This window comes from Parambassis ranga, chromosome 3 (genome assembly GCF_900634625.1).
Source record: "Parambassis ranga chromosome 3, fParRan2.1, whole genome shotgun sequence".
In the NCBI taxonomy this organism is placed as follows: Eukaryota; Metazoa; Chordata; class Actinopteri; family Ambassidae; genus Parambassis; species Parambassis ranga.
This window is the reverse complement of record NC_041024.1, coordinates 6,774,133-6,797,369: the sequence shown is the minus strand read 5'-3', so window position 1 is coordinate 6,797,369 and position 23,237 is coordinate 6,774,133. Positions and strand designations below refer to the sequence as shown.

Genomic DNA, 23,237 nt, shown 5'->3' with positions numbered 1-23,237 from the left:
CACAGTAAAATGCTCCACAACTGATTTGACTCCCTAAAACATTCATGTTGGGACTGCAGAAAAGAGAGAGAGAGATACATTTCAGGCTGGATAAAGGGGAAAGCAGAGCAGTGAGTACATGTACACCAAAAATATGTTTTTATTGTGAATTTACAACTAAACCCTCACTGATGTGAACATAGAACACAGACTGGTGTCAGGCTGGTCCGTGGCAATGCAGCACTGATTTTACTTTGTGAGAGAATGTGTGGCCATGAAGACCTCAGTGCATAATCATGAAGGCCCAGGTTTGGCATCATCAATGTGTTTCTTGTGTGTGTGTGTGTGTGTGCAGATGTGTGTATGTATACACAGTTTACAAAGGAAGTAGTTGGTCATTATAAGCACCATTACAACCCCCTTTATTCCAGGGGCTTCCTCTAGTTTACAAATGCTTCATAGATTAAAAGTGGCATTGATTATTACAGTATAAACACAATTTACATGTAGTATAGAGGAGAGCAGACAGGCTATGAAGCTAGCTGTTACGGGATGCAAAGACATGAAATCTTCAGAATGGCCGATGGGATTGTATCTTGTTGACTACTGAGTTTTGTATAGTAGTACAGTGCATTCAGAAGTCTATGTGGACATGTTGCTAGCACCAGTAAATATGAATTATTCTAGTCAGTAGGAAAGATGGGAAAAGCATAGTTTAAATATGCAGTAGGAGTCATTCAAGCTCAGACATGGCTACACCTCAATAGTCCATAGTAGTTCCTTTCCTCTCCTAACCGTTATTTGTAATCCTCACTACATGAAACTGCATCTGGTGAAGAAGAAATGTGTTAACTTACATGTTTCCAGGTTGGTTCAGTCATTCACCTGAGGGGAGGAAATGAATGTATTTCAGACTATTGGGAGTCACTGCTTTTTTTCTCTCTTCCACCTAAGCTGAAAAAAAAAATCAGCTTTCGAGCTTTCTGCAGTCCACATGCCCTTCAAAGTGGCATCTGATTCCACATATCATTATACAACATTAAAAGCCTACAATTAAAAACCCTATTCACACCCTCAATAGTGCTTTAAATACAGCTGCAGTTGTGTCATTCAGCTGGTATTTTCCACAGATTGTATCTATGATATGTAGAATCATCTTTGGTAATCTAATGACGCAGTCCAATCCCCAACACCCACCCACCCTTCTTGTCTCTTTGGTGGCGAGCCTTTTCTCCCAGGTGGAGCAGGTAGAAGTTGCTCCTAACTACTGACCCAGAGTCAGAAATGTTTGGCCTTGCAGGGGGGGAGTGTGAGCCTGACACTGGATTAGCAGCTGCTGGCAACATCTGCCTCTCTCAGTCTTGTGATGGTTAATGGAGGATGATCTCCACCCTCATCTTCAGAATGTCTCCCAGCTGTCCTGTGAGGTAGTCTTTATCGTGCTGGTCCTCCAGCTCAGCCAGCTCCTTCTTCCTGTAGAGGGGCATGCTGCTGATCTGAAGGCTGTACGCCCCTGGTAGAAGGGCCTTCTTCTTGGCCAAGTGCAGGTAGCTGACACCCTCTCTCTGGTTGATTTTGAAGTAGCCCTCATCGTTTCCGTAGTCGATGCTGTAGCGCACGTGCTCGGTGAGCGTGGACAAGGCTGGGGTGAACTCAAGGATGTGGTCACGGTTACTCAGGGCGCTGATGTTCAGGTGCAACTGGAGAGTATCCTCAACGTCCACACTGGCCAGGCTGACCTTTTCCTCCTCAGTCAGCTGCAGAGAGAGGATGTTGTCCAAATAAATTAAGTGGATATAAGACATTCAACATGTTTTTCTGTTATGTTTATATAATTTATATTTATAGTTTATATAATTTAACTGGGAGAGGAACAGGAACACTATTCAAACAAAGCATTTGTTGTGCCAGGCTATAAATGACGATTTATTTCTGCTGTAAAATTGGGCATTTTTACATTGAGCTGACACTGACTCATTTGTAGTGCCAGCCTCATGTGGCCATAACAGGAACTGCAGCTTTTAGCACTGCTGTTGCTGTGTGTGAGGCCCAAACCTTGTTACAGCCTTTCCTACATTTTCTAAAACTCTGGAGAAGAAATGCCAAATCGTGTATGTATTTATTTATTATGTAATATTTCATAAGTCAAAAATGTTGCAAATAACTGCATCTATACTATAAAACCTAGGATATGACCTCTGTGTCTTCAGTGATAGATGCAGTCCTAAGGCATAACGCCCACAGATTACCTGCACATCTTCCAGAGGATCCTCCTCCGTTGAGTTGGTGCTGCGACGTTTGCGTCCCTTCTTGGGATAGCCATTGATCTTACATTCGTAGCAGGCCTCAGGTGAGAGTGAATTATCATCCACCTCACCTCCCTGTCCGTTACCAGGGCTTGTAAAGCCCAGACCAGTGACACAGTGCCTGAAACAAAAAAAAAGCCGTCAGTCAAAGGGTAGAAACGCCCAACAGGCTGCTTCCAAACACACTCATGTACCCTTGTCCTGCACGGAAGTATCCAGGCGGGCATCCACACAGGTAGCCCCCGTCTGTGTTAGAACAGCCGAACTTGCATGGGTTCTGGGTGGTGGAGCACTCGTTTATGTCTGTGCAGCCTCCGCTGGTCTGCTCGTAGTTGAAGCCGGTGGGGCAGAGGCAGCGGAAGCTTCCCAGAGTGTTGTGGCACGACGCTCCCCCGCAGATCTGGCTGTTCAGACACTCGTTCTCATCTGGGTCACAGGAAGTCGATGGGAAGCAAACAAACAAGGGGTCACTCCAGTTAAAGGACACAAACAATACTGGGAAAGTCTAGCATCAGTGTTGGCAGAAATATGTGGATAGATTCGCTCTAAAAATAGAGGTTTATCCAACAAAAGCTTGTTATTTTGGGGAATACACACACACACTGTTTGTCTATACTTGAACCAGATCTAATTAGAGAGGTTCTTGTTTCTATTCTCTGTCTATTTAAAGTGAGTAGGACATTAAGCATCTTCTTTCCTCTTAATGCAGTACAGAAAAGGGTTAAAAAGGAAAAACATTTGTGAGATATTTATATAATAAGTGGCAGGCATGAGGTGAAAGATAGACGGGTTGTTTTAAAAAGGCTCCAGGCCCAGAACTTCAAGGCTGCCTGGTACATTTTTTACCAGCCGAGTCATCAGGGTGCCCCAAAAGGAAAGAATTTTTATATTTGCTGATAAAAAAAAAGCATTGCTGACACTGACCGACACACTGGTTCCACTGGTAGTGCTGCAGGTAGCCTTGAGGACAGCTGCACCTGTATCCACCCACTAGGTTCTGACAGCCATGCTGACACCTGTGGTTTCCATCACACTCGTCCATGTCTGACGGGGACAAAAGCAGGAAAATTCTTGTAAAAGGTGAAGTTACTCTGCTCCCGCTGAGGCTGGTATCAGTTTCTTTTCCAGACCTTCACACGCTTGTCCATTGGGATCTAATGAGAACCCTCGCTGGCAGTCGCAGTTGAAGCTTCCCGGAGTGTTCTGGCAGACACCATTGGAGCCACACAGATTGGGGTCTGTTGCACATTCATTGTTGTCTACACAGAGAGGAGGGACGGTTCAGAGAAGGGTAAAACCAGAAACGTGATATATAGGCTGACTTTGAGCCTTGAATTTGTACGTGTGTAGTGAAATTCAGGCAACAAGCCTCCTCAGAAAAATACAGCAGGCCACAAATAAATCTGCAAGGGTGAGTCCCACCTGCTGATCTCATATCAAACCAGAGGCGGTAATTACAAACATCTGAGTGTTTAACAGTTCATTGTTGAAACTGCGAATAATAGTTTTGACAAACGTCAAAATTGATTGCTGGCATTTTCTGGGAAAAGGGCCTGGAGTAAATTAGTTTTGACACGTTTGATGGTTGTGACCGGAATTGTTGCAAATCGATTGTGTTGTTGGAGATGTTTAACAATGAAAAACAAAACAAAGAAGAATTTATTCTTGAAATATCAGCCGCTAAACGTGTCATCCTGTTGCTAAAACAGTAAATAGTGGGAAAACAGAGTTTAAAAGCGCAAAGCATGTCTCTTGTGAAACGGACGATTGATAAGTTTATGGCCCAAGTTGAGTTGTTCACTTGTTACATGCATGAATGAGCAGATCAGGGTTTTTTAAATGATTATGCAGAGAGCTTAGAGTTAATGACATCTGTGGTGTTTCTGTTTTGGTGACCGTAACTTCATGCAATCACCTAGAAATGTGAATTTGACTAAATCATAGTCCCACCCTTTTAATGTGAAAGGTCACCCACAGACTACTACCTCGAACTCAAAATGATAAAGGAGCTTATTGGTCTCCAGTTTTACAATGATGATGACACTGCTGCTACTCCCACCCATGTTTTTTCAACCTCATTTACTTCAGTAAGACTGTGTGAGAGTGTGTGTGTGTGTGTTTGGCCTGGGGTAAATTCTATAGTCAAAACTGAGGGATCCCTATCTCTAGTTTGATGAGCTGCTTTATGGTGTGAAAAAAGCTTGTGGTTGTCATGGCAATCTAATACAATCTTCCATAACACAGCATCACTAAGCTGCCATGACTACAAACCAGCCTAATAAGATCAGTGTGATATCAGCCGGAGTCCATTAACACTGAATGTGTTTGTAAAAAAGTTAAGACAAGAGGGTGCTTCAGGGGTCCATTATGGGCTGGAAGATGCTGTAAGAAATTACACTGTGAAAGAACTAATTGTGTGCAGACTGGGCACAGAGCGTACCACTCAGTGAGAGCCTTTGTTGGACAGATGTAAACTGAGTGTGTGTTTACCGACGCAGGCGGTGTGATGCTGTGTGAAACCAGGAGGGCACTTGCAGGTGAAGCCACCGATGGTGTTGACACACAAGAACTGGCAGTTGTGTTGTTTTGTTGAACATTCATCCAGATCTAAAAAAAAAAATCAAGTGGTAGAATTACAAATGTCCCACAAACAGTGTGTAGTAGTTTATATAACTGTCATGGTGCTGTGGTTGGAGTTGTGTCAGACTGCAGCACACTCTATACTGTATGGGAGCTCCGCTTTTGTGAGACAAATTCCAGTCCTTCTACAGTCACTGACCTACAAATGAACTGCAAATGAACCAGATACTGGAAACACAGAGGGGTACTGCAGAGGGGGAAACTAAAGCTATGGTAAATAAAGATGAAAGAGACACTAAAAACCTGAACACTCTGAGCACACTTGTTTAGATTTAAAAACAAGTCGGATAAACAGAGACACACACACAGGTGCTACAGACAAGAGGGTACGTGTTCATGAAAAAACACACGCATGTGCACACACTATTCCAAGCTGAGCGTCTCGGGACAGTGAGCAGAACACTGGCAACCCGCTCAGCACTACAGCTGCTCTAACCTGGAAACGAAATCAAGCAAGAGAAGCATGTCGCTAAACTCAACTGATCTGAGACGGTACCAGCGAATATTAGGTTTTTGTTAGTGTGTCACCTCTGCAGCTCTTTCCATCCTCCTGCAGGATGTATCCTCGTGGGCACGAACAGAGGTAGCCTCCCTCTGTGTTCTTACAGATGAAGTTACAGGGCTTTGGTGCCTGTATGCACTCATCCACATCTAGAGGGGGGGAGAGAGAGGGTGAGACAGAAGTAGTGAGAGATTGATCCTGAAGCCAGAAATTCCATAAGGGGAGCTGATGAGACCCACAGACTTGGGCTGCATTTTTGGGTGGACTGTGCAGGCAGTCCACCCACATAGTTTCAGCTCTTTACTAGACAGCAGGAATGAGAATGAAGGCAGGAAAATGAGTCTATAAAGCGTGAATGCTGGTGGTGAATTTGGACCTTACCCACACACAATGTGCCGCTGATGTCAGTGGTGTAGCCAGGTTTACAGATGCAGCTGTAGGAGCCCAAAGTGTTGATGCATTGACCGTTCTTGCACAAGTTCCCCATCACACGACACTCATCAATATCTAAGGAAAAAAAAAAAAGAAGTCAGCCACAGATAACAGTATCTTAACTGAATTACTTGTCAGCTGCAGGGTGGGGAATAACAATGTGTGTACTCAGTATTTAAGAAAATACCTTTGGTAATAACTAGGTTTTATTAATGAGTAACACACACCAAACATTGTCTTTCTATGCATATTTGACCGTCAGAACTCATAATAGGACTGTTTCAAAAACAACTGATGAGATTTCACCATCATGTGGATGGCATCTAATCATTTCAGCTTATGTCAGAAAAATGAAGAAAATGTGTCCTTGTGAACAATTTAATAGTCAATGAGCTTTTGATTGTACTGCCTGCTGACTCAGACTGACGCCAACAAGGACATTTCAGAGCAACAACAAACAAAATAATTTTCCTTCTCAAAACATTCATGTTTGTTTGCTGTCTTCTGGGTTCGATGTGCTTATTTGACTATGACAATGTTTTTATGTTGTAAATTTTGGTGGTAGATGCATGTGAACCAATGAAAATTAATCCAGATTGCTTGGAGAAAGCAATGGCTGAAGCAATTCAAAACAAAGCAACTGTGATGCTGATTTATTTTTTAGTTTTTTACTGTGATCATTTAAATTCAGTTCATTACCTCTGCCATCAGTGGTGTATCCAGGTCCCAGAGGGCACATCTTCTTGTACTGCGTAGTTCCTGGCAGGGGGCAGAGCTCACAGTTGGTGCCCCAGCCTCTGCCGCCATCACAGCAGCACTCTGACTTGGTCACCAAGTTCCTGTTACTAGAGGTCATCTGACACAGCGTGGTCAGAACTTCAGTGAAACAGAAGCCTTCGCGGTTATCTGGAAGGGTGAGAAAGACGATGGAGGGGAAAAAAAGAAACATGAGTGTCAGACTAAAAGGGCCAGAGAAAAACTCCCAGACAGGACCAGGCCTCACACGCCAGACGTAAATAGATAACCCACACTGCTCTATCACTGCTGTCTACGAGGAGTCAGATAGCTCATAAGAACCACCAAGCTTAGAAAGTCCCACTGGAGTTTTTCTCACCGAGTTCAGGAAGGGTTTCAAAGATTTGCCTGCTCCTATCTTGATAGTAACAGACATGTTTTTTCAAGAATGTGGGCACTGTCATGGAAAAGTTGAATTACCACTGAGTATATTAGAACGATTACGCTTTCATTAGAAAGTAACATTAAAATATTAGCCCCTATATCTGAATTTAGCAGAATTAAGCAGTCAAGTAATATTAGTGAATCATGAACCCATATCCCTGTCTCAGTAGGCAGAATAGGTAACTTTCAAACTTTTTTAAAAAAGTCCTGAATGCTCCTTCCAAGAATTAGAAAAAAAATATAACCAAGATTGATGTACATACCAATACATTCTGTCTGTGTGGGGTTTGCAATGAATCCTTGGTCACATCTGCAGCGGTAGCTTCCTACTGTGTTCTCACAGCGGCCATTTTTACAGATACCTGGCTTGGCTGCACACTCATTCAGGTCTAATACAGAAACACATGCATACAGAGTAAAGATGAAATTGACATAATCTGTTAGAATTTTCTTTCTTTTTTTTGTACATTAAGTGTCACAGTAGATGCATGTTGTGCACAGTGGAGCCATCATAGTAGAGCACTGTGGTATTTACCCATGCATCCCTCTCCACCAGGCTGGCGCGTGTATCCGGGTGAACAGATGCACATGTATGTACCAATCAGGTTCTTGCAGGTCATGCCTCTGCTGGCGCAGTCGTCTATGCCGTCTTCACACTCATTCTGGTCTGAAAGACAAACAGCAATGCTGACAGTGAGAGGATGCACACGTTTCGGGATGAGTAATCACAGCAGTGATGTAACAGACACACTCCAGATTTCAATCTAACCACCCAATCCAGCTCTAAGCTCTGTAGTGTTAACAGGCGTGTAATGGGAGACTTGGTGGTCTGTTTGGAGCTGTAATGTAAACAGTGACGCTATAGACACTGACAGGTTCCTCCTGTCTTAGCTCTTCCCTCCAAATACAAGCGTTACTATGGTGTTCAGGCTATCTGCGCAAGCGGAGGTGTAAACAGTGTCTCGACACATGCAGTGTTTTAAGTTCATCCCAGACAGAGAGCCCTTGAGGACCTTGCAGAGATAGTGTGTTATGTAACTTTATGGATGGGGCCAGTACGTCTCTATGAGGCACTTTATTTCCAACCAACACTTTTAACACTTGGACCATTCCTGAGAAAGCTGAGTGTGTGAGCGAGTCATCTTTCTTTAGTATACCTTTACACATCCTCTTGTCCTCGCGCAGCACGTAGCCGGTGGGACATTTGCACTCATATGATCCCACCACATTTACACAGCGGAAGGCACAGAGCAGAGGATTCAGGGCACACTCATTGATGTCTGGGTAAAGAACAGGAAGCAATGAGTCACAAGTAAAGTCTGGATGGTGATGATGATGATGAAGTGGGAGCTGAGGTGAAGCTTCACGTACCTTCACAGGTCATCATTGGCCCAGGCTCGAAGCCATCGTCACATGCACACTCAAACCCGCCGATGACATTAGTGCACGTGCCATTACCACAGGGATTGCCGATGTCACACTCATTAGTGTCTGCATTGACAAATGTTAAAAGACATTAAATAACTGATGAATGACAAAGAGGAAGAGGCAGAGAAGAGAATAAACTGACCTTCACATCGGACTCCACTAATGTCCAGGCGGTATCCCATCGTACATTCACAACGGAAAGAGCCGTCGGTGTTGATGCACTGGCCATTAATGCAAGGATCATTGAGGCATTCATCAATATCTGGAATTAAGAATCAACACTGTGTGAAATGTCACACCATCACAGAGACACAGGACAATGAAGATTTAGCATTAACAACTCTTATACCTTTAGGATGGTCGTCTGGCCCTTGCTGATATCCCTCATTAGGACACAGAAGAAGATATTTATCTGCAACAATGACATGTCAGAGGTCATAATTAATTTTTTTTCTGCATGTATGTGTGTGTGTGTCTGTGTGATGGGATAAATACACACCCTCTCCTTTGCTGGGACAGATTTCACAGGGGTCTCCCCAGCCTTGACCAGGCATCCCTGTGCAGCAGCATGCTGCCTTAGAAGTGTTCTGAGCCTTTGGAGCCAGGCAGCGTCCATTCTCAAACTTAGTGTAGCAGTAGTTCACACGGATATCTAAGGGTTAACACACAAAGAGGATCAGAATATTGAAAAGTGATGGAGGAAATATTACTATTCATTAACTTTCAAAGTTACACACAACCGTAAAAAAATTACAATCGATGTTACATGAAGGAAAAACACTCGCAAGACATTTGTCTGAGAATCAATCATTTAAAATGTTAAATCTCAAATGTTGTAGCTGCATCTACACAATATGCAATGGATAGAGAGGGGATAGACTTCAAACTTAAGTTTACAAATATACTGAGGTTGACTCCCATGACAACACAAGATGATATCATAGCAGTGCTGATTTTTCTGACACTTGTATAAAAATGGATTAAAGCAGGACTAAAATACTGAGAAGTATCAGGGTATTTTGTGGTGAATTATCTCTCTTCAGTGATCGGTGTTTGTCTTGTTCCTCCTGGACCAGGCAGGCAGGCACTTACTTGTAATGAGAAGCATATGGCTGTGCTCTCCTGCTAGTACCGACCTTCAGTGAACTCAACACAAATAAGCTTTCTGACCACTGTAGATCACACACACACACACACACGCACCTGGCTCAAAGGCAAAGATCACACATATGAACACCTGGCGCTGTGAGGAGAATGTCAAAGAGTGTCATGTTACTTCCCGCCATGAAACTGATTTGTCAGCCTTTCTGCTTGGGAGATTGATGGTGCTCTGTGCACAGCCATTCTGCAAGTGTGTATGAAGTGTTGGTATACTCACCAAAACTGTTATATGCTATGTAATTTGTTTTATCAGATACAGCATATAATAATGAAAAAATAACATGAAAGGCTCAAAAACAAGAAAATTAAGCTCTAAAATAAATCACTTAGCCAACACTGACAGCGGTGACACAAATTTGAGGTGGTGAGTGTTCTGACAGACAGTTAATGGTCATGATTATTGCAAATTTGCAAAACCGCGACAGCATTATAATTTAAAACACATCATTAATTGGAAAGTCCTAGCGGCTAAGTGGTTAAGACACATACTGTTTACTGTCGCAGCAAGATGGATACAGCCAAGGGCCAATCACGAATGTCATCAATCTCTTTCTTAACTGTCTCCTGTCAATAAAGGCTAGAAAACAACAGCCTATGACCTCATTATATTATTTATTTTCATATATATCTGTCTGTATCTGAGTATGGGTGTGAATGCTAACCAGCTATCATGTATTAGCCCTCAGTCCAACATGGAGAAGATGAAGAAGTAACACTGCCCAGGCAGTGGGTGTATATATCCAATAACCAACATGCATGATATCAGATTACATAATATTGGCTGTCTGTCTCAGTACTTTACAAAATTACTATTTAGATTGTTATAAGATTTTGTATATTTTTCTAGTAAAGGGTTAATGGTTGTTTAATACGTGCAAAACTGCATCACAACTTGACTTGGTTCTTTTTCCCTTATCATTTTTAACAAAAGCAAGTGTTTGGCTTTGTCCTGCATCTACTTCACTGCCAGTGTTGCTCACTCTCCACCCAGCTCCTCCTGTTTATCCTCCGGCCTTCAGCCGAGCACTTCTGAGACCGAAGAGAAAAGTGAAATGCAAACTGTAAACTGCCTCACTGAACTGATGATGTCATCACTTCAGTGTTTGCAAAGGGAACTCCCTAACAGAGGGACTCAGCGCACCCCCACCCATCCAAAAAACACACACATACAGTATGTACATAAACACACGCGCACGCACACACACACAGAGTGAGGAAATGGAAAAGTGATCTGTTCAGAGCCACCCTTGGCCTTGTTGAGGCTGCAGCAGCAGAACCAGCTGGAACACAGTGTGCTATCATGAAAAAGCAGGAAAAGTCTAGCACCACTGACTGCTGCTTTGTCTCCACTGGTGCTCGCTTTGCACAGCTTCTTTCTCGACCCACACACACACACACAATTACCTAAACATCTGCGTCCAGAGGCAGAGAGCTGGAAGCCTTCGGGGCACAAGCAGGTAAAGCTTCCTTCAGTGTTGGAGCAGGTTCCAAATGTGCAGATCTCAGGTGACTGTGAGCACTCATCAATATCTGACACACACACACACACAGAGAAAAACAGCTTGAATCACCTCATTAAATTTACAAATCCACAAAAACTCATTCTTCATTTGAATTTTCCCTGGAACTACCATGAGAGCAGCAGAAATGAGGTCATAGCAGCATGTCATCTCCAATCCAAATATGATAAAACAGAATGTAATCCTGCTAATAGAAAGTTGGATAAAGGCGTGTTATCTGGACTGGTCTGCATGTCACGTGTTCACTAATCACAGTGACCAGCTGCTGCTGCTGCTGCTGCTGCTGATGATGATGCTGAGAATTCATTACTGTTCCTCCCTGCTTCCAGGAACAGAGCACAAAGCAGGAATGTGTTGAAGTCTGCCGAATATCTCTTCATCAGCTCCACTATATAAACAATCCAAGTGTTCTGGCTCGGGCCCACTCCCACGTGTGAAAGGGAGAAGAGGAGAGTGTGTGTGTGAGGAGGGGGAGAAAGCTTATTCTCCACTTGTAGAACACAGCGAGGCTAGACTAAGCTGTGATTTGTGTGTTGGTTGCCTGAAGTGAGATTTAACCCTGTGTGAAGATATTTTATTACTTCAGAAATCCCTGTTTTTGTCTTTTCTGCAGAAAGGACTGTCCTCAGGCTACTTTACCTTCACAGGTTTCCTCGTGGAGATAGTAGCCGGGCGGACAGATACACCTGTAAGAGCCGTCCAGATTTAGGCAAGTTCCTGCACCACATGTGCCTGGATTCACCGCACACTCATTAATGTCTGAGAAAAAAAAAAGAATATATGAAGGATATTTATATTATATTATATTATATCTGTATAGAAAATCAAAAGATTTGCTCACCTGCACACAGTCTGCCATCCAAAGTGAGCTCATATCCGTCGTGGCACACACAGAGGAAGGTGCCCACTGTGTTCACACACTGCCCATTGCGACACAAGCCCCTCTGCGTCGCACACTCGTCGACATCTGAACGACACACAAATGTCACAATATATCGCAGAGCCTCTACCTTTACCTCTTTCTCCTTTAATCACACACACCCACCTATGCAATCGCCGTTGTGTGAGTTCTGAAAGCCGGGGTAGCACAGACAGTTGTAGGAGCCCACTGTGTTTTTACAGGTCCCATTTCCGCAGGGCTGTCTCTCACACTCATCCACGTCTGAAAACAGAGCAGTTATATCTCAGACAGGACTCAATTAGCAGAGTAACGCACATATGCGATGAAAACAAACGGCAGCTTACCGACACACATCGACAGGTCCCGGGTTGTTTTGAAGCCGTTGGGGCAGACGCAGCGATAACTCCCCAGAGTGTCGATGCACTGACCAGGGTTGCATATGCCAGGGTTCTCGAGGCACTCGTTACGATCTGGGGAAGGGAAAAAACAAACGTCAAGCTGACCTTTTGTTCATCTTTATTGCTCCTGAATAATTCAAAATCTCACACCTTGTTTTTAATTTATTGTGCCAAAAATAAGTTTTATGTATGTATGACATCAGAGATTTGTCTCTGAATGTATAGCTGTGAGCATATATTCTGAAATCATTGCAGCTTTGCCTGCCCATAAATTTAGCCTCTTCCACCGCTGTCTGGCAGGCTGCTGCTCGAGATGTATTATTTTAAGACAGCTGAGAAATGGATTAACATACATCAACGTGAAACCTGCACCACATGTGCTTGGAAACATTCAGAGATTAGTTAAATGTTAACTTAACTGAAGCTGAAACTGAAAAAAGTCGGTTGTACACTGGAGGTAGCGAAGTAAATGTAAAAACTCACATTAAAGTCTAAGTAGTGTTGTTTAAAGATGCAAGGAAGCACAAGAGACAGGATCAATTTGATCTCCAGATTTGATATTTTAGATATCCCTGCAGTGACTATGTTACCGTGAAATGACGCACAAAATTAAAAAAAGAATTTAATATAACTAATGGGTATTTGGGAACCGCAAACTGTTTTTATAAGACAGCATTTTTACTGGTTCATAACAGGAAATTGGCCCCTTAACTCAAATGCATTATAACACAATATGTGCATTGTATTAATTTATTAATGTAGTGATAATTTTTGATGATTTTTTATTGTATTATTATTTAAAATATGTCCTTACAGGTCATTATTACCTCCAGTCACAGTTTCCATTTTGTCTCACTGGAGACTGAGGATGTTGTGCTGTTAGGACTTGCATGAAAAGCAGGAAGCAAAACAGGATGTTGATTTAACATTTGCTTATCGGTTCGGACTCTCCAGACTGACAGCAACAAGTTTCAGATATGCTGCAGCACATGTTCAACAGCTTAACACATGCTTCACATTCTCTCCTCCTTAATCACAAGCCCACCAAGAAGAAGAACTCTCCCCCTGTCTGACTGTCACTGCACTGCCTCTGGTGCTTTATCTTTGGCAGCTGGCAAAGAATGTGCAGTTCAAAGAGTTTCATATAACCGAGTTTGATACGATAGCTCGAGGAGGAAAGGCAGTGTCAGGCCACAGAAAGAAGTTAGCATCATTCTCACGGAGGGCAGCAGTCTTTCGGCTGCTTATTCTAACCTTTTCTCTAATCTCCACCAAGATTACTTTAAGAGCCAGGTAAACTGCTGTAATCTGTATGAACGTTGATGAAATTGGTTCAGTGTTATTATTTTAGTCCTTTAAAGGTCGGTACAGCCTTACCTAGACACTGTCCTGTGGGGGTGAAGCGGTATCCAGGTTTACACTCGCAGCGGTAGCTTCCAGGCATGTTCAGACAGGCGGCGTTCTGCTGGCACACTGGACCATTCTGACACTCGTCGATATCTGACAACACCAGAGGGAAACATCTCCTCATGACACTTTTATAAACAAGGTATGAAAAAGGACAGGCCTGAACTATTAACATGTCACCTTCAGCACCTTACCCTCACAAATCAGCAGCTTGTCGTTGTAGATGAAGCCGATGGGGCACTCACACCTGAAGCTGCCGATCATGTTGATGCACACTCCATTCTCACACACACCAGGGATTTCCCTGCACTCATCAATATCTATCACATGAAGAGGCAGAACAAGATCAGCAATAAAACTTTCAATTTTTTATTTTAAGAACATTTGAGTAGGAAGATCTTACCAATGACACGTCCGGTAGTGATGTCAATATAAAATCCAGGTCTCTCACTGCCGCACAGGATCGCAAACTCATCTGAGAGCACATAAGCTCACTTTCAGGTGCTTGCACATATTTATGTCTTCTTGCCACTATACAGTATGAATAAAAAACCTCACCAGTGCTGGGCACAGGACACTGTTCACAGGGTTTATTCCAACCATGGCCAATGTTGTAAGAGCAGCAGCACATCTTCTTGGTCATGTTGAAGGTCAACTCTCCATCACATGTCCCGTTGTCAGAGTAAAAGTTCCTGTAGCAGTAGCTCTTCCTCATGTCTGTATAAGAAAGAGAGAGAAGTTAAAGTATGGACTGCTCTGTAGCTGCTGCCATTTAGGCCTATGATGATTAAATCATCTCCAGTGATGTAACACTTTTTGTGTTTTTGCTCATTTCAACATGAAGGTCTTTGGAGAACTGCATCTTGCTGATGTTGTGAAGTGCAGCACAAAAACCTACCCATGCAGTTGTTCCCTCCGTTGACCTGCATGTAGTCCACAGGACAGATACAGGTGTAGTTCCCGATAGTGTTGTAGCAGTTGCCTGGGCCACAGATACCTGGTCGCTCACACTCGTTAACGTCTACAGGACAACAAAAATACGTTTATTCAGGTGGAATTTGCAGATTTCACTCAAGTCACATCTATTTGCAGCACCACTCCTCCTCATATTGCATGTAGTGCATATACAATATCACTATTGTATCTATTGTAATATGATTTCTATTCTATATTTGTAAGCTTCTCTTATGTACTTTATCTCTTTACCGATAGTATTAAACACAGCTCTCGTTTTCTTTAGCTCAGCACTGTGGCTGAATGATTGAATAGAGACAGAGTGGATGTGCAGTTCTGGACTTCACACTCACTTTCTTCTGGCCAACAAACACACGCTAATTAAAATGCCGCTAGACACATGTCATTGTCCAACCCTTAGCCCCCTCCCTCCACTCTCTGTTTTCTAAACAGCCTTCTCATTTATCTTTTCTGCCTATCTTTAATTCTCCCTCCTCTCTATCATCTCTGGCTTGTCTACAGGGGACTCGATGTACTTCCCTGAGGAGAGGGCTGACCACATCAGAGCCTCGCTCCTCTGGACACAGTTAGGCGCTCAGCTGTCTCATCATCCTGACTGAGCTTTGCTGGGTTAGCAACAGAGGGAAACTAGAACAGACACATATTGAGCTAGAATGAGCTGCAGCGCTTCTCTATGGGACAACAGGGTCCAATATTTCTTTGTCTTTTTTGCTCTGTCTCCATGTGCTGCTGAACTGAGGCCATAAAGGCTGGACTCAATTTCCTTCCCGCTGAAAAAAACGTCCCGGGGCAGAAGCTTGAGAGCGATAGGTCACCTGTGTGTTTGTGTGTCTGCTCACAGAAGTACCTTCACAGACTCTGGTTTCGGTGTTGAGGGCAAAACCTCTCGAGCATTCACACTGGAAACTGCCAAATGTGTTGATGCACTGTCCTCCCTGGCACAAGCCTGGCAGCTCCTGACACTCATTGATGTCTGCCAGAGAGAAAAAGGAAACACTCAGCCTTATTGTCTGTGTGCAACCTCATACAGTCACAAAAGTGCCGCTGTCTGACCTTCCAAGATGACAGTGATGGGATTTGGTCGGAAACCTTCTCCTCCAGGACACAGTGTTTTGTACTCGGCTGTAACACAGAACACATCGCCGAACCACATTAAACAGCAACAATGACACAACACAGAAAACACTATTTTAATACAGGATATGTCAGTAATAGTTGGCCGGCAGTGAATACATTGATTAAGGACCCTCTTTCTGGCCATGGCTTTTTCTGTTGGGCCATCTCAGGGTTATTCTCAGAGCCCGAGGGCCGGACATGACTGAAGAAAAAGGTTTTGTTCTCGTCACAGAAGCAAGCATTTGCCTGCACTGCAATGGATGAGTCACTGCCTGTAATGTTTTGAACCATCTGTTGGCAATTTCCAAGTAGGTTGCACAAAGCTGTCTCTTTTTTTTAACCAGCAACAACAATTACTGCAAACACACAGTCATTGCATGACAGGATGAGGCAGCATGTTAGGACAGTATGTGGGCAGAGCAGCAAACTCGCATCCTATTGGACCTGAATTATATCAGCATTATTCTGTATTGATGTTAATGATGTAAAGACAAAAGGCCAAGTGTGGATTGATTGATTAGTTTACTGTTATAGTATAAACCAACATCAAAGTTCCCTTGTCTAGGACAAAACGTCCCTCAGAAAATCAGAACGTCCCAACAATTAGCACGCATGATCTGTGCCTGAATAGCTCTCAGTAAAACCCTTTTGTAACTTCTGCTACTCTTAACTGTGAGCACGGCATGAGTTGTTGGTACTGGAAAACTTCCTGGTTTCCATTTGTGGTCCGAGTAGTATTGCCCAATCACGTTCCACTCCGCCTTGGTTGCATTCAGACAGAAGGTTTGTGTGAAGAAGGTTATTTTGGTGGATTTTAAATTGTTAATTGAGTGTCAGCTGCCCAGTCAAAAACCCCAAACTAATTCCTGTCTCTCCTCTCAATTTGCTACTTGGCTGTAAAGATGGACCAGAAAACACAACGTGAAGTCTCTTGCCCCTGATATTTGTTACTCAGATATTAGCTGGCTTCACCAGTATGCCAAATCACTGGTCGCCTCTTTCAAAAACAAAGTCATCTATTTGAAGGTTTCCCAGATTTATCACAGAGAATCAGCTGCCAAAAAGTTGTGTTACAGCCATATATGTGTGGCTAAGGCTGAAAAAAAGCTTAATAATGTATTCAATGTGAAAGTAACATTTTCCTGACTCACTTGAGTTGACAGAGGGGCATGCTTCACACGGATTTCCCCAGCCCCTGCCCTGAGAGCAGCAGCAAGATGCTTTGGCAACACCAACTCCAATCTCATTGGAGCAGTCCAAACTCTCTGAGGCGTCTCCTCTCGAACGAACATCCAGATAGCAGCTTCCAGAACGAGTATCTGTGCACACACACACAAATAGATAGGTCCAGAATTTAGGTCTATGGGGACCTAAAATGAAATGCAGATACTGTGCAGTGGCAACCTTCAAGTCTCACCTACACAGCCCACCCGAGTGGGATTGAGTTCAAAGTCTGGGGGGCAGTTACAGTGGTAGCTTCCAGGGATGTTGACACACACTCCATTAATACAGATGGTCGGGTCTGCACACTCATTGATATCTGAGAAAGGACAAAGGAAGTCAATAAAATATCTAAACTGTAAAATCTAGATGTGAGTTGTCCGTCTCAAATCAAAGATCTTCCGTTTTTTGGGGGGTGTAGTGCATCACTTTTCTTACCTGTACAGTTTCCTCCACTCCTGTCCAGTTCATAACCGATGTTACATTCACATCTAAACAGTCCTGGGATGTTCTGACAGCGTCCGTTGACACAAATGGCAGAAAAGGTACATTCATCTATGTCTGTAAAAAAAAAAAAAAGACAGAGAGAGTTAGATAGATAAAGAGAGAGAGAGAGAGCAAGAGAGAGAGACCCAGCTGTGAGGGATTAGTGGATCATGGGATCATGGTGGAAAATTGGCAGGCAGCAATAGGAAGTGAAGGCCACTCACCTCTGCTACAGGATGACAGTTCTGGGGCAAAAAAAATGCCCAGACATATCCAGACAGACACACACACAAATACACTATCAGAGCTGCTGCCAAGGTTATGAAATTGTGTTCTTCCACATCATTAGACTCTGCACAAGTCATTACTGTCCAGTCCTGCTTGGGCTGAGGCAGACAGGACCGGACAGGTTATTTCAGGATGTTTGACACATCAGCACAATGAGGTCAGTCTGTTCATTCAGCTGAATCCAGCAATGCCTTATCACTGGAGGCATGGATCACACTCATCTCCCACCAATCATAACACAGCTCTGCAGTACAGTAGCAGGTATTGAAAGTAATATTTTACTACCTGTGTAAATGTTAAAAACACGGACCTGGATCACCAAGTATATCAGCAAGGTCATGAAACCAGGGAAACTCTTTCACAGCTATTTTTAGTCATGCATACACATCCTTCCATGTCTGGAAAGATGTCACTACTTCCCCCGCACCGTTATACGGCTCGTAGATTCTGACTCAAACTCACTGAACTGGATAAAGGACCCATTTTTCATGAGATATCTCCAAACTAAAAATTAATTTTGTTCAAGACTTGCCTGCATATGCCAAACAGAAAGTAATTAAAAAGAGGAAACCATTTCGTATTGATAATTTAGCTTAGAATGTCAGAATAAGTATTCCTGAAAACATGAAATAAACCTCTCTTTCGCTTCTTGTTGTCTATTTCTCACTTGGAACCTTCTGTTGAAACAATAAATCATCGCCCAAATTTGAAAAGCAAACAAGGCAACATCAATTTCTTCATCCCTGGAAAACTTCTCACAACTGAAACCACACTTTAATGCCAAGCATACCGTGTCTTTCCCATGCCCAGTATATCTATCTCACGAGTTCCACTTGAAGGCAGCATCTGTTTGGATCGGCTGTTCCTCCAAACAGCAAAACAAACAACCATTCACCGGAGTAACACCAGACCTTCTTAAATCACTCAACATGCTTTAAAAGTGGGCACTGTTTCAGAGCTCTGGAACCTGGATCGTTAGGAGCGCCTTACCCTCACAGGCCTTTCCATCAGGAGTGGGTATGAAGCCCATGTCACATTCACAACGGAAGCCCCCGGGCAGATTCAGACAGTGGCCGTTATCACACAGGTTGCCGTTCTCTGCGCACTCGTCGCTGTCTGTAAGTGGAGATCACATACAAAGTCTGTAAAAAGTATCTTTTAAAAAAGACTTTTGTATTTTTAGTTTGTATGTGCGACCTGAGCAGTAGAATCCATCTCCTGAGAATCCGTCCTTGCACGCGCAGCGATATGAGCCCATGGTGTTGAGACAGTCAGCATTGTTGCTGCACATGTGCGTCCCATTTGAGCACTCGTCCAGATCTGAAACACAACGAAGGCCAAAAACATTTACATTTATACAGGTGAAAACTATGTCATCCAAACATTGAGCAAAGAATACGACAATAATTATGTAATTTTCTATATTTTTCTTATTTACAAAGTGAAATAAAGGACTGAATGCACCTGCATTTGTCTATGTATTTTGGCTCTGAAATATGAAGCTTTTTTTATGAGAAGGAACTAAGTATAGAAGGCACTGATTTTCAGCCTTACCTGTGCATTTGAGGCCGTTTCCAACCCACCCTGGAGCACAGTTGCATTTGAAGCTTCCAGCTGTGTTGGTGCAGGTTGCATGTCTGTCACAGTTGTGGGCTCCGATCTCACACTCATTGATATCTGACAAGGACGAAACAAACAAGAGGTGAAAATAAATAGACAGAGCTCTGATGGTCTGGTGATTTGGGTCTGCTTTCTCATTCCAGCTGGGTTCTTGGCACTGTGGAGCAGAGTTGATGCTTGGGTTGAATTCTATAAAGACAGCAGCAGGGGAGACGACAGACCTAAGTCTTTCTGGCTCATCCGCAGAGAGCTGTATTTCAGAGCAGACGGCACCAAGACATTCTTGTGATCATTGACACTAATAGCCTTCATTCACAGGTTTAATAAGCACAAATAGTCCCTGGATTGTCTTACTCTTAAAAACTGAGCGAGAGAACAATATCCTAATGCGGAGGCCTTGCTCTGTGTTGCTCCGTGTACCCGGTCTGAACTAGTATATCTGAGGTTATTTTAGGCAAAGATTTCCCTCCTCACCCACAGACCCACACACTCATATGAGGCTTTTGTAACAGCACATTACAGTCCCTCTTTTAATACTCGTGTTTGGTTTTCTCACCAACCCCAGATGTCAAGTTTGGAAATTTAATCTTTCCAAAACACAATTTCCAGAAAAATGTGATGTGGTGAGGTGCCAACTCTTCAAATAAACATTCCTTTGCAGCGAAGCCATGACAGTTATATCTGAACTCAGCCTATGGATGAAATATTGAGGTACTCAGTAGAATGCCTCTCTATATGTGGTTCTGGAATCTAATAAACGAGCAACTAAAATTATTGCAAACAATTAGTGGCTTCTAATAAAACCAGCCCTGCCCATAAAGCTGTTTACATCCTGCAGGGTGGAACCGGTCAGGACCTCTATGAGGTGGTGATAAGTGGCTACGGCGCTCACGTGACCCACTACATGGCACAATGGAACGACCGTGTATAAGGCTACAACACGACAACAATGACGGCTAATCTGAGCCAAAACAACCCCGACCAACACAATACCTGGCCTTGAGCCCTAGGACCAAGCGTGTAACAGTCTCCATCACAAGTTTGTGTTTGTGTGGTGTGTTGCTGCACATCAAGGGGAAAGCCATGCCGTGAACTCGATCAAGATGTTACGACTCATCAGCCAGGGAGAGACACTCCTCTCTGTGTGTCTGTCTCTGCGAGGGTAGTAATCCAAAACACTGTCAATTAAAGATTAGCGCTGCTGGTTTACAGTCTTCCTGAGGAGAGGGTACGGTATATTTACACCACATTTGATGACAGGGTTAATATGAGGGCTGAGAGCAAACGAATCTCCCTGGATTACAGACGGAATTAACGATCATTTCCCCCGAGCCTTTGATGACACAGAGGGCATAACAAACACACACAAGGGCAAAAAAAAGGTTGTTGGATGTGAGAAGTGCATCAGCGGTCACAGCTGGTGTGAAAGAAGAGTTTTGATTTAACTAGGATAATTAAAAAAATGCAGGAAAAGGAATAGAAGAGAATTACACATTGGTCTTCCTGTCTCCAGGTATGTCTGCCTGCCTGTCTCAGTAACATTTGTATATCAGCCTTAGTCAATTAATTTGGAAGATCCACTCCTTGTGTTTTCACATTATCACTTATGCATTAGGGAAGCCCCTTATCAGAGGAATCATGATAAAACTTTAAGCTACCTTCAGGCTTTGCCTCGTGTATTTTCCCAGCATCTTTATCAGGTACATGTGAATGACAGGAAACCTGATTCCCGGCCACATGTCAGTGTTCATGGGCCGCTGCTTCTTTGGTAAGTTTTCAGGATCACTATGGACTCCAACCTCCTTTGATTAAGGCAGATAATCGTCTGTTTTACCCCCGTTTTTGAAGTTTTTTCTACTGAAGGCAGCCATGTTGCTGGTAATTTTGCTACTCAGTCTAAAGTAGGGGTGAGTGTTCAGGTGGGAAAGTGACATATGCACATACCCTCTATATAGGTAAGATGATGCAACCTGGGTTAACAACAGAATATCAACATGTCACTGTCACCAAGACAGGCCAAACCAGGTGAGTGTACTGAAGTGCCAATCACTGCTGATTAAACTATTGAAAGGATGATGGTGTAAGGGTTTTACAGTCCTGCTTCACCTCAAATAGTTTGACTGTTTTGTCATTTAGCTAATAGACAATAAAGACAGCCTGCTGAGCTTTAAAGAGGGGATCAGTATAAAAGGTTAAGACACTCCCAGCCTCGTAAACCCCCACCAGTACATCTCCACCCAGGCCTAACTTTCCAATCCACACGCAAGTGCTTAAGTGTACATAGAGATACTCGCGCCCTGCCCCTGAGTGTTCACTGTTGTGGAATAAAAACAGAAATAATTCTTGTGGGAGCTTCATCAACAGCTGGATCAGATCTGGGGCTTGAGAGCGCCACACACGCATGCGAGAAGATTTAGTCCACACATACCAACATGGTCACATAAGGCAGTTCAACAATGACAACCAATTTCTTATGCATTTTTTTTGCCTGAATATACTGGATGGGGATCTGTTCCAAAAAGAGTAGCAGGTTTTGTTCGCTTGTCTATAACAAGACATCCAGCCGGCCCAAGAGGAATTAACGTCTTGATTCCCTGGTCTGGAGATGAAATTCCAAAGCTGTGATTCAGAACCGGCTGCTTTACTGACTTCTCAGCTTTCTCAAAACAAGGAGAATACTGTATGGACATTTTAATGTGATTAGAATGAGTGTGTGTGTGTGTGTGTGTGTGTGTGTGTGTGTGGAGACTGATCACACTTCAGACAAACCTGTTTTTTTGCGTCTGAAGGAAGACGTGGCTGCTGCTGCTGCTGCTGACTGTGTGTCTGACTCATTGTTCGAGGAACGGCCAAACTCACAACTAGTCCTCAATCACAAAACTGTTTAAGTGGCATTATAAATCAGGCTTAATTCCGGCTAGACGATAAGTGAGCCCAAACAGGCAGTGAACTCCAGCGGCCGGATGGACTTTGTATTTATGTGTTCTGGAGCTGATAGAGGTTATTACATGCTGCAGAACTCCTCCAACCATCACGTAATGTTTAACTGACCTTAATGAAAGAGCAACAAAGGGATAAACAAAGGTGCAATGTGATGCACACGTCTGATGGAAGATAGTGACCTCACTGCTGCTGCTGCTGCTGGTGTGTGTGAGACGCGTGCTTGTGAACGTGTTTCTCATCAAATCAGACAGGAGCTTTTCACTGAGGGTGAGTAATGCTGAAGCTGCTTCTGGTTAGCCAGACATTCTCCCTGCATCCTCTCATTTCTCACCTCTCACTTCAACTTGCTGTCACTAATACCAATTAACACACACACACACACACACACACACACACACCTCCCTCACCACATAATTCGCAGCAGGCATTCACTGACTCACCGTCCTTTCACTCTTCCTGTTGTTTGTTCGCCTGAATGTTTGTGTGTGTTTGTTCTTACCTGTGCAGCCCGTGGTTCCCTTGCGCACAGAGTATCCCATGTCACAGTGACATATGAAGGACCCCTTGGTGTTCTCACAGTTCCCACTCAGGCAGATGTTTGGGTTCAGCTCGCACTCATTCACATCTAGGCGGGGAGGAAGAGGAGAAGGAGGAAGTTTAAGAATGTTAATCTGTTCTAAACATGACTAAGTTAAGGAAAAGTTTATAACGACAAAAACGACTCAATGAGCGTTT

General features: G+C 43.4%; 1 protein-coding gene across 3 annotated transcripts in view; it reads right to left on the bottom strand.

Moving 5' to 3' along the window:
• Nucleotides 1–115: 115 nt before the first annotated feature.
• Nucleotides 116–23,237, bottom strand: part of fbn1 (fibrillin 1) — a 57,475-nt gene continuing 34,353 nt past the window's right edge. For all 3 annotated transcript variants that reach the window (XM_028400979.1, XM_028400978.1, XM_028400977.1), the window contains 35 exons: nucleotides 23,002–23,127; nucleotides 19,494–19,616; nucleotides 19,137–19,259; nucleotides 18,930–19,055; nucleotides 17,604–17,726; nucleotides 17,362–17,484; nucleotides 17,096–17,263; nucleotides 15,882–15,950; nucleotides 15,676–15,801; nucleotides 14,752–14,874; nucleotides 14,412–14,570; nucleotides 14,257–14,328; nucleotides 14,048–14,173; nucleotides 13,824–13,946; nucleotides 12,393–12,518; nucleotides 12,193–12,309; nucleotides 11,989–12,114; nucleotides 11,787–11,906; nucleotides 11,032–11,157; nucleotides 8,966–9,118; nucleotides 8,816–8,878; nucleotides 8,609–8,728; nucleotides 8,410–8,529; nucleotides 8,196–8,318; nucleotides 7,574–7,705; nucleotides 7,302–7,427; nucleotides 6,559–6,765; nucleotides 5,809–5,934; nucleotides 5,454–5,576; nucleotides 4,776–4,892; nucleotides 3,416–3,544; nucleotides 3,210–3,329; nucleotides 2,480–2,711; nucleotides 2,229–2,406; nucleotides 116–1,736 (listed from right to left, as the gene is read on the bottom strand). In XM_028400979.1, coding sequence (XP_028256780.1) covers nucleotides 1,350–1,736; nucleotides 2,229–2,406; nucleotides 2,480–2,711; nucleotides 3,210–3,329; nucleotides 3,416–3,544; nucleotides 4,776–4,892; nucleotides 5,454–5,576; nucleotides 5,809–5,934; nucleotides 6,559–6,765; nucleotides 7,302–7,427; nucleotides 7,574–7,705; nucleotides 8,196–8,318; nucleotides 8,410–8,529; nucleotides 8,609–8,728; nucleotides 8,816–8,878; nucleotides 8,966–9,118; nucleotides 11,032–11,157; nucleotides 11,787–11,906; nucleotides 11,989–12,114; nucleotides 12,193–12,309; nucleotides 12,393–12,518; nucleotides 13,824–13,946; nucleotides 14,048–14,173; nucleotides 14,257–14,328; nucleotides 14,412–14,570; nucleotides 14,752–14,874; nucleotides 15,676–15,801; nucleotides 15,882–15,950; nucleotides 17,096–17,263; nucleotides 17,362–17,484; nucleotides 17,604–17,726; nucleotides 18,930–19,055; nucleotides 19,137–19,259; nucleotides 19,494–19,616; nucleotides 23,002–23,127 — 4,781 coding nt within the window. In that variant the 3' untranslated portion in view covers nucleotides 116–1,349. The remainder of the gene's footprint in view (nucleotides 1,737–2,228; nucleotides 2,407–2,479; nucleotides 2,712–3,209; nucleotides 3,330–3,415; nucleotides 3,545–4,775; nucleotides 4,893–5,453; nucleotides 5,577–5,808; nucleotides 5,935–6,558; nucleotides 6,766–7,301; nucleotides 7,428–7,573; nucleotides 7,706–8,195; nucleotides 8,319–8,409; nucleotides 8,530–8,608; nucleotides 8,729–8,815; nucleotides 8,879–8,965; nucleotides 9,119–11,031; nucleotides 11,158–11,786; nucleotides 11,907–11,988; nucleotides 12,115–12,192; nucleotides 12,310–12,392; nucleotides 12,519–13,823; nucleotides 13,947–14,047; nucleotides 14,174–14,256; nucleotides 14,329–14,411; nucleotides 14,571–14,751; nucleotides 14,875–15,675; nucleotides 15,802–15,881; nucleotides 15,951–17,095; nucleotides 17,264–17,361; nucleotides 17,485–17,603; nucleotides 17,727–18,929; nucleotides 19,056–19,136; nucleotides 19,260–19,493; nucleotides 19,617–23,001; nucleotides 23,128–23,237) is intronic.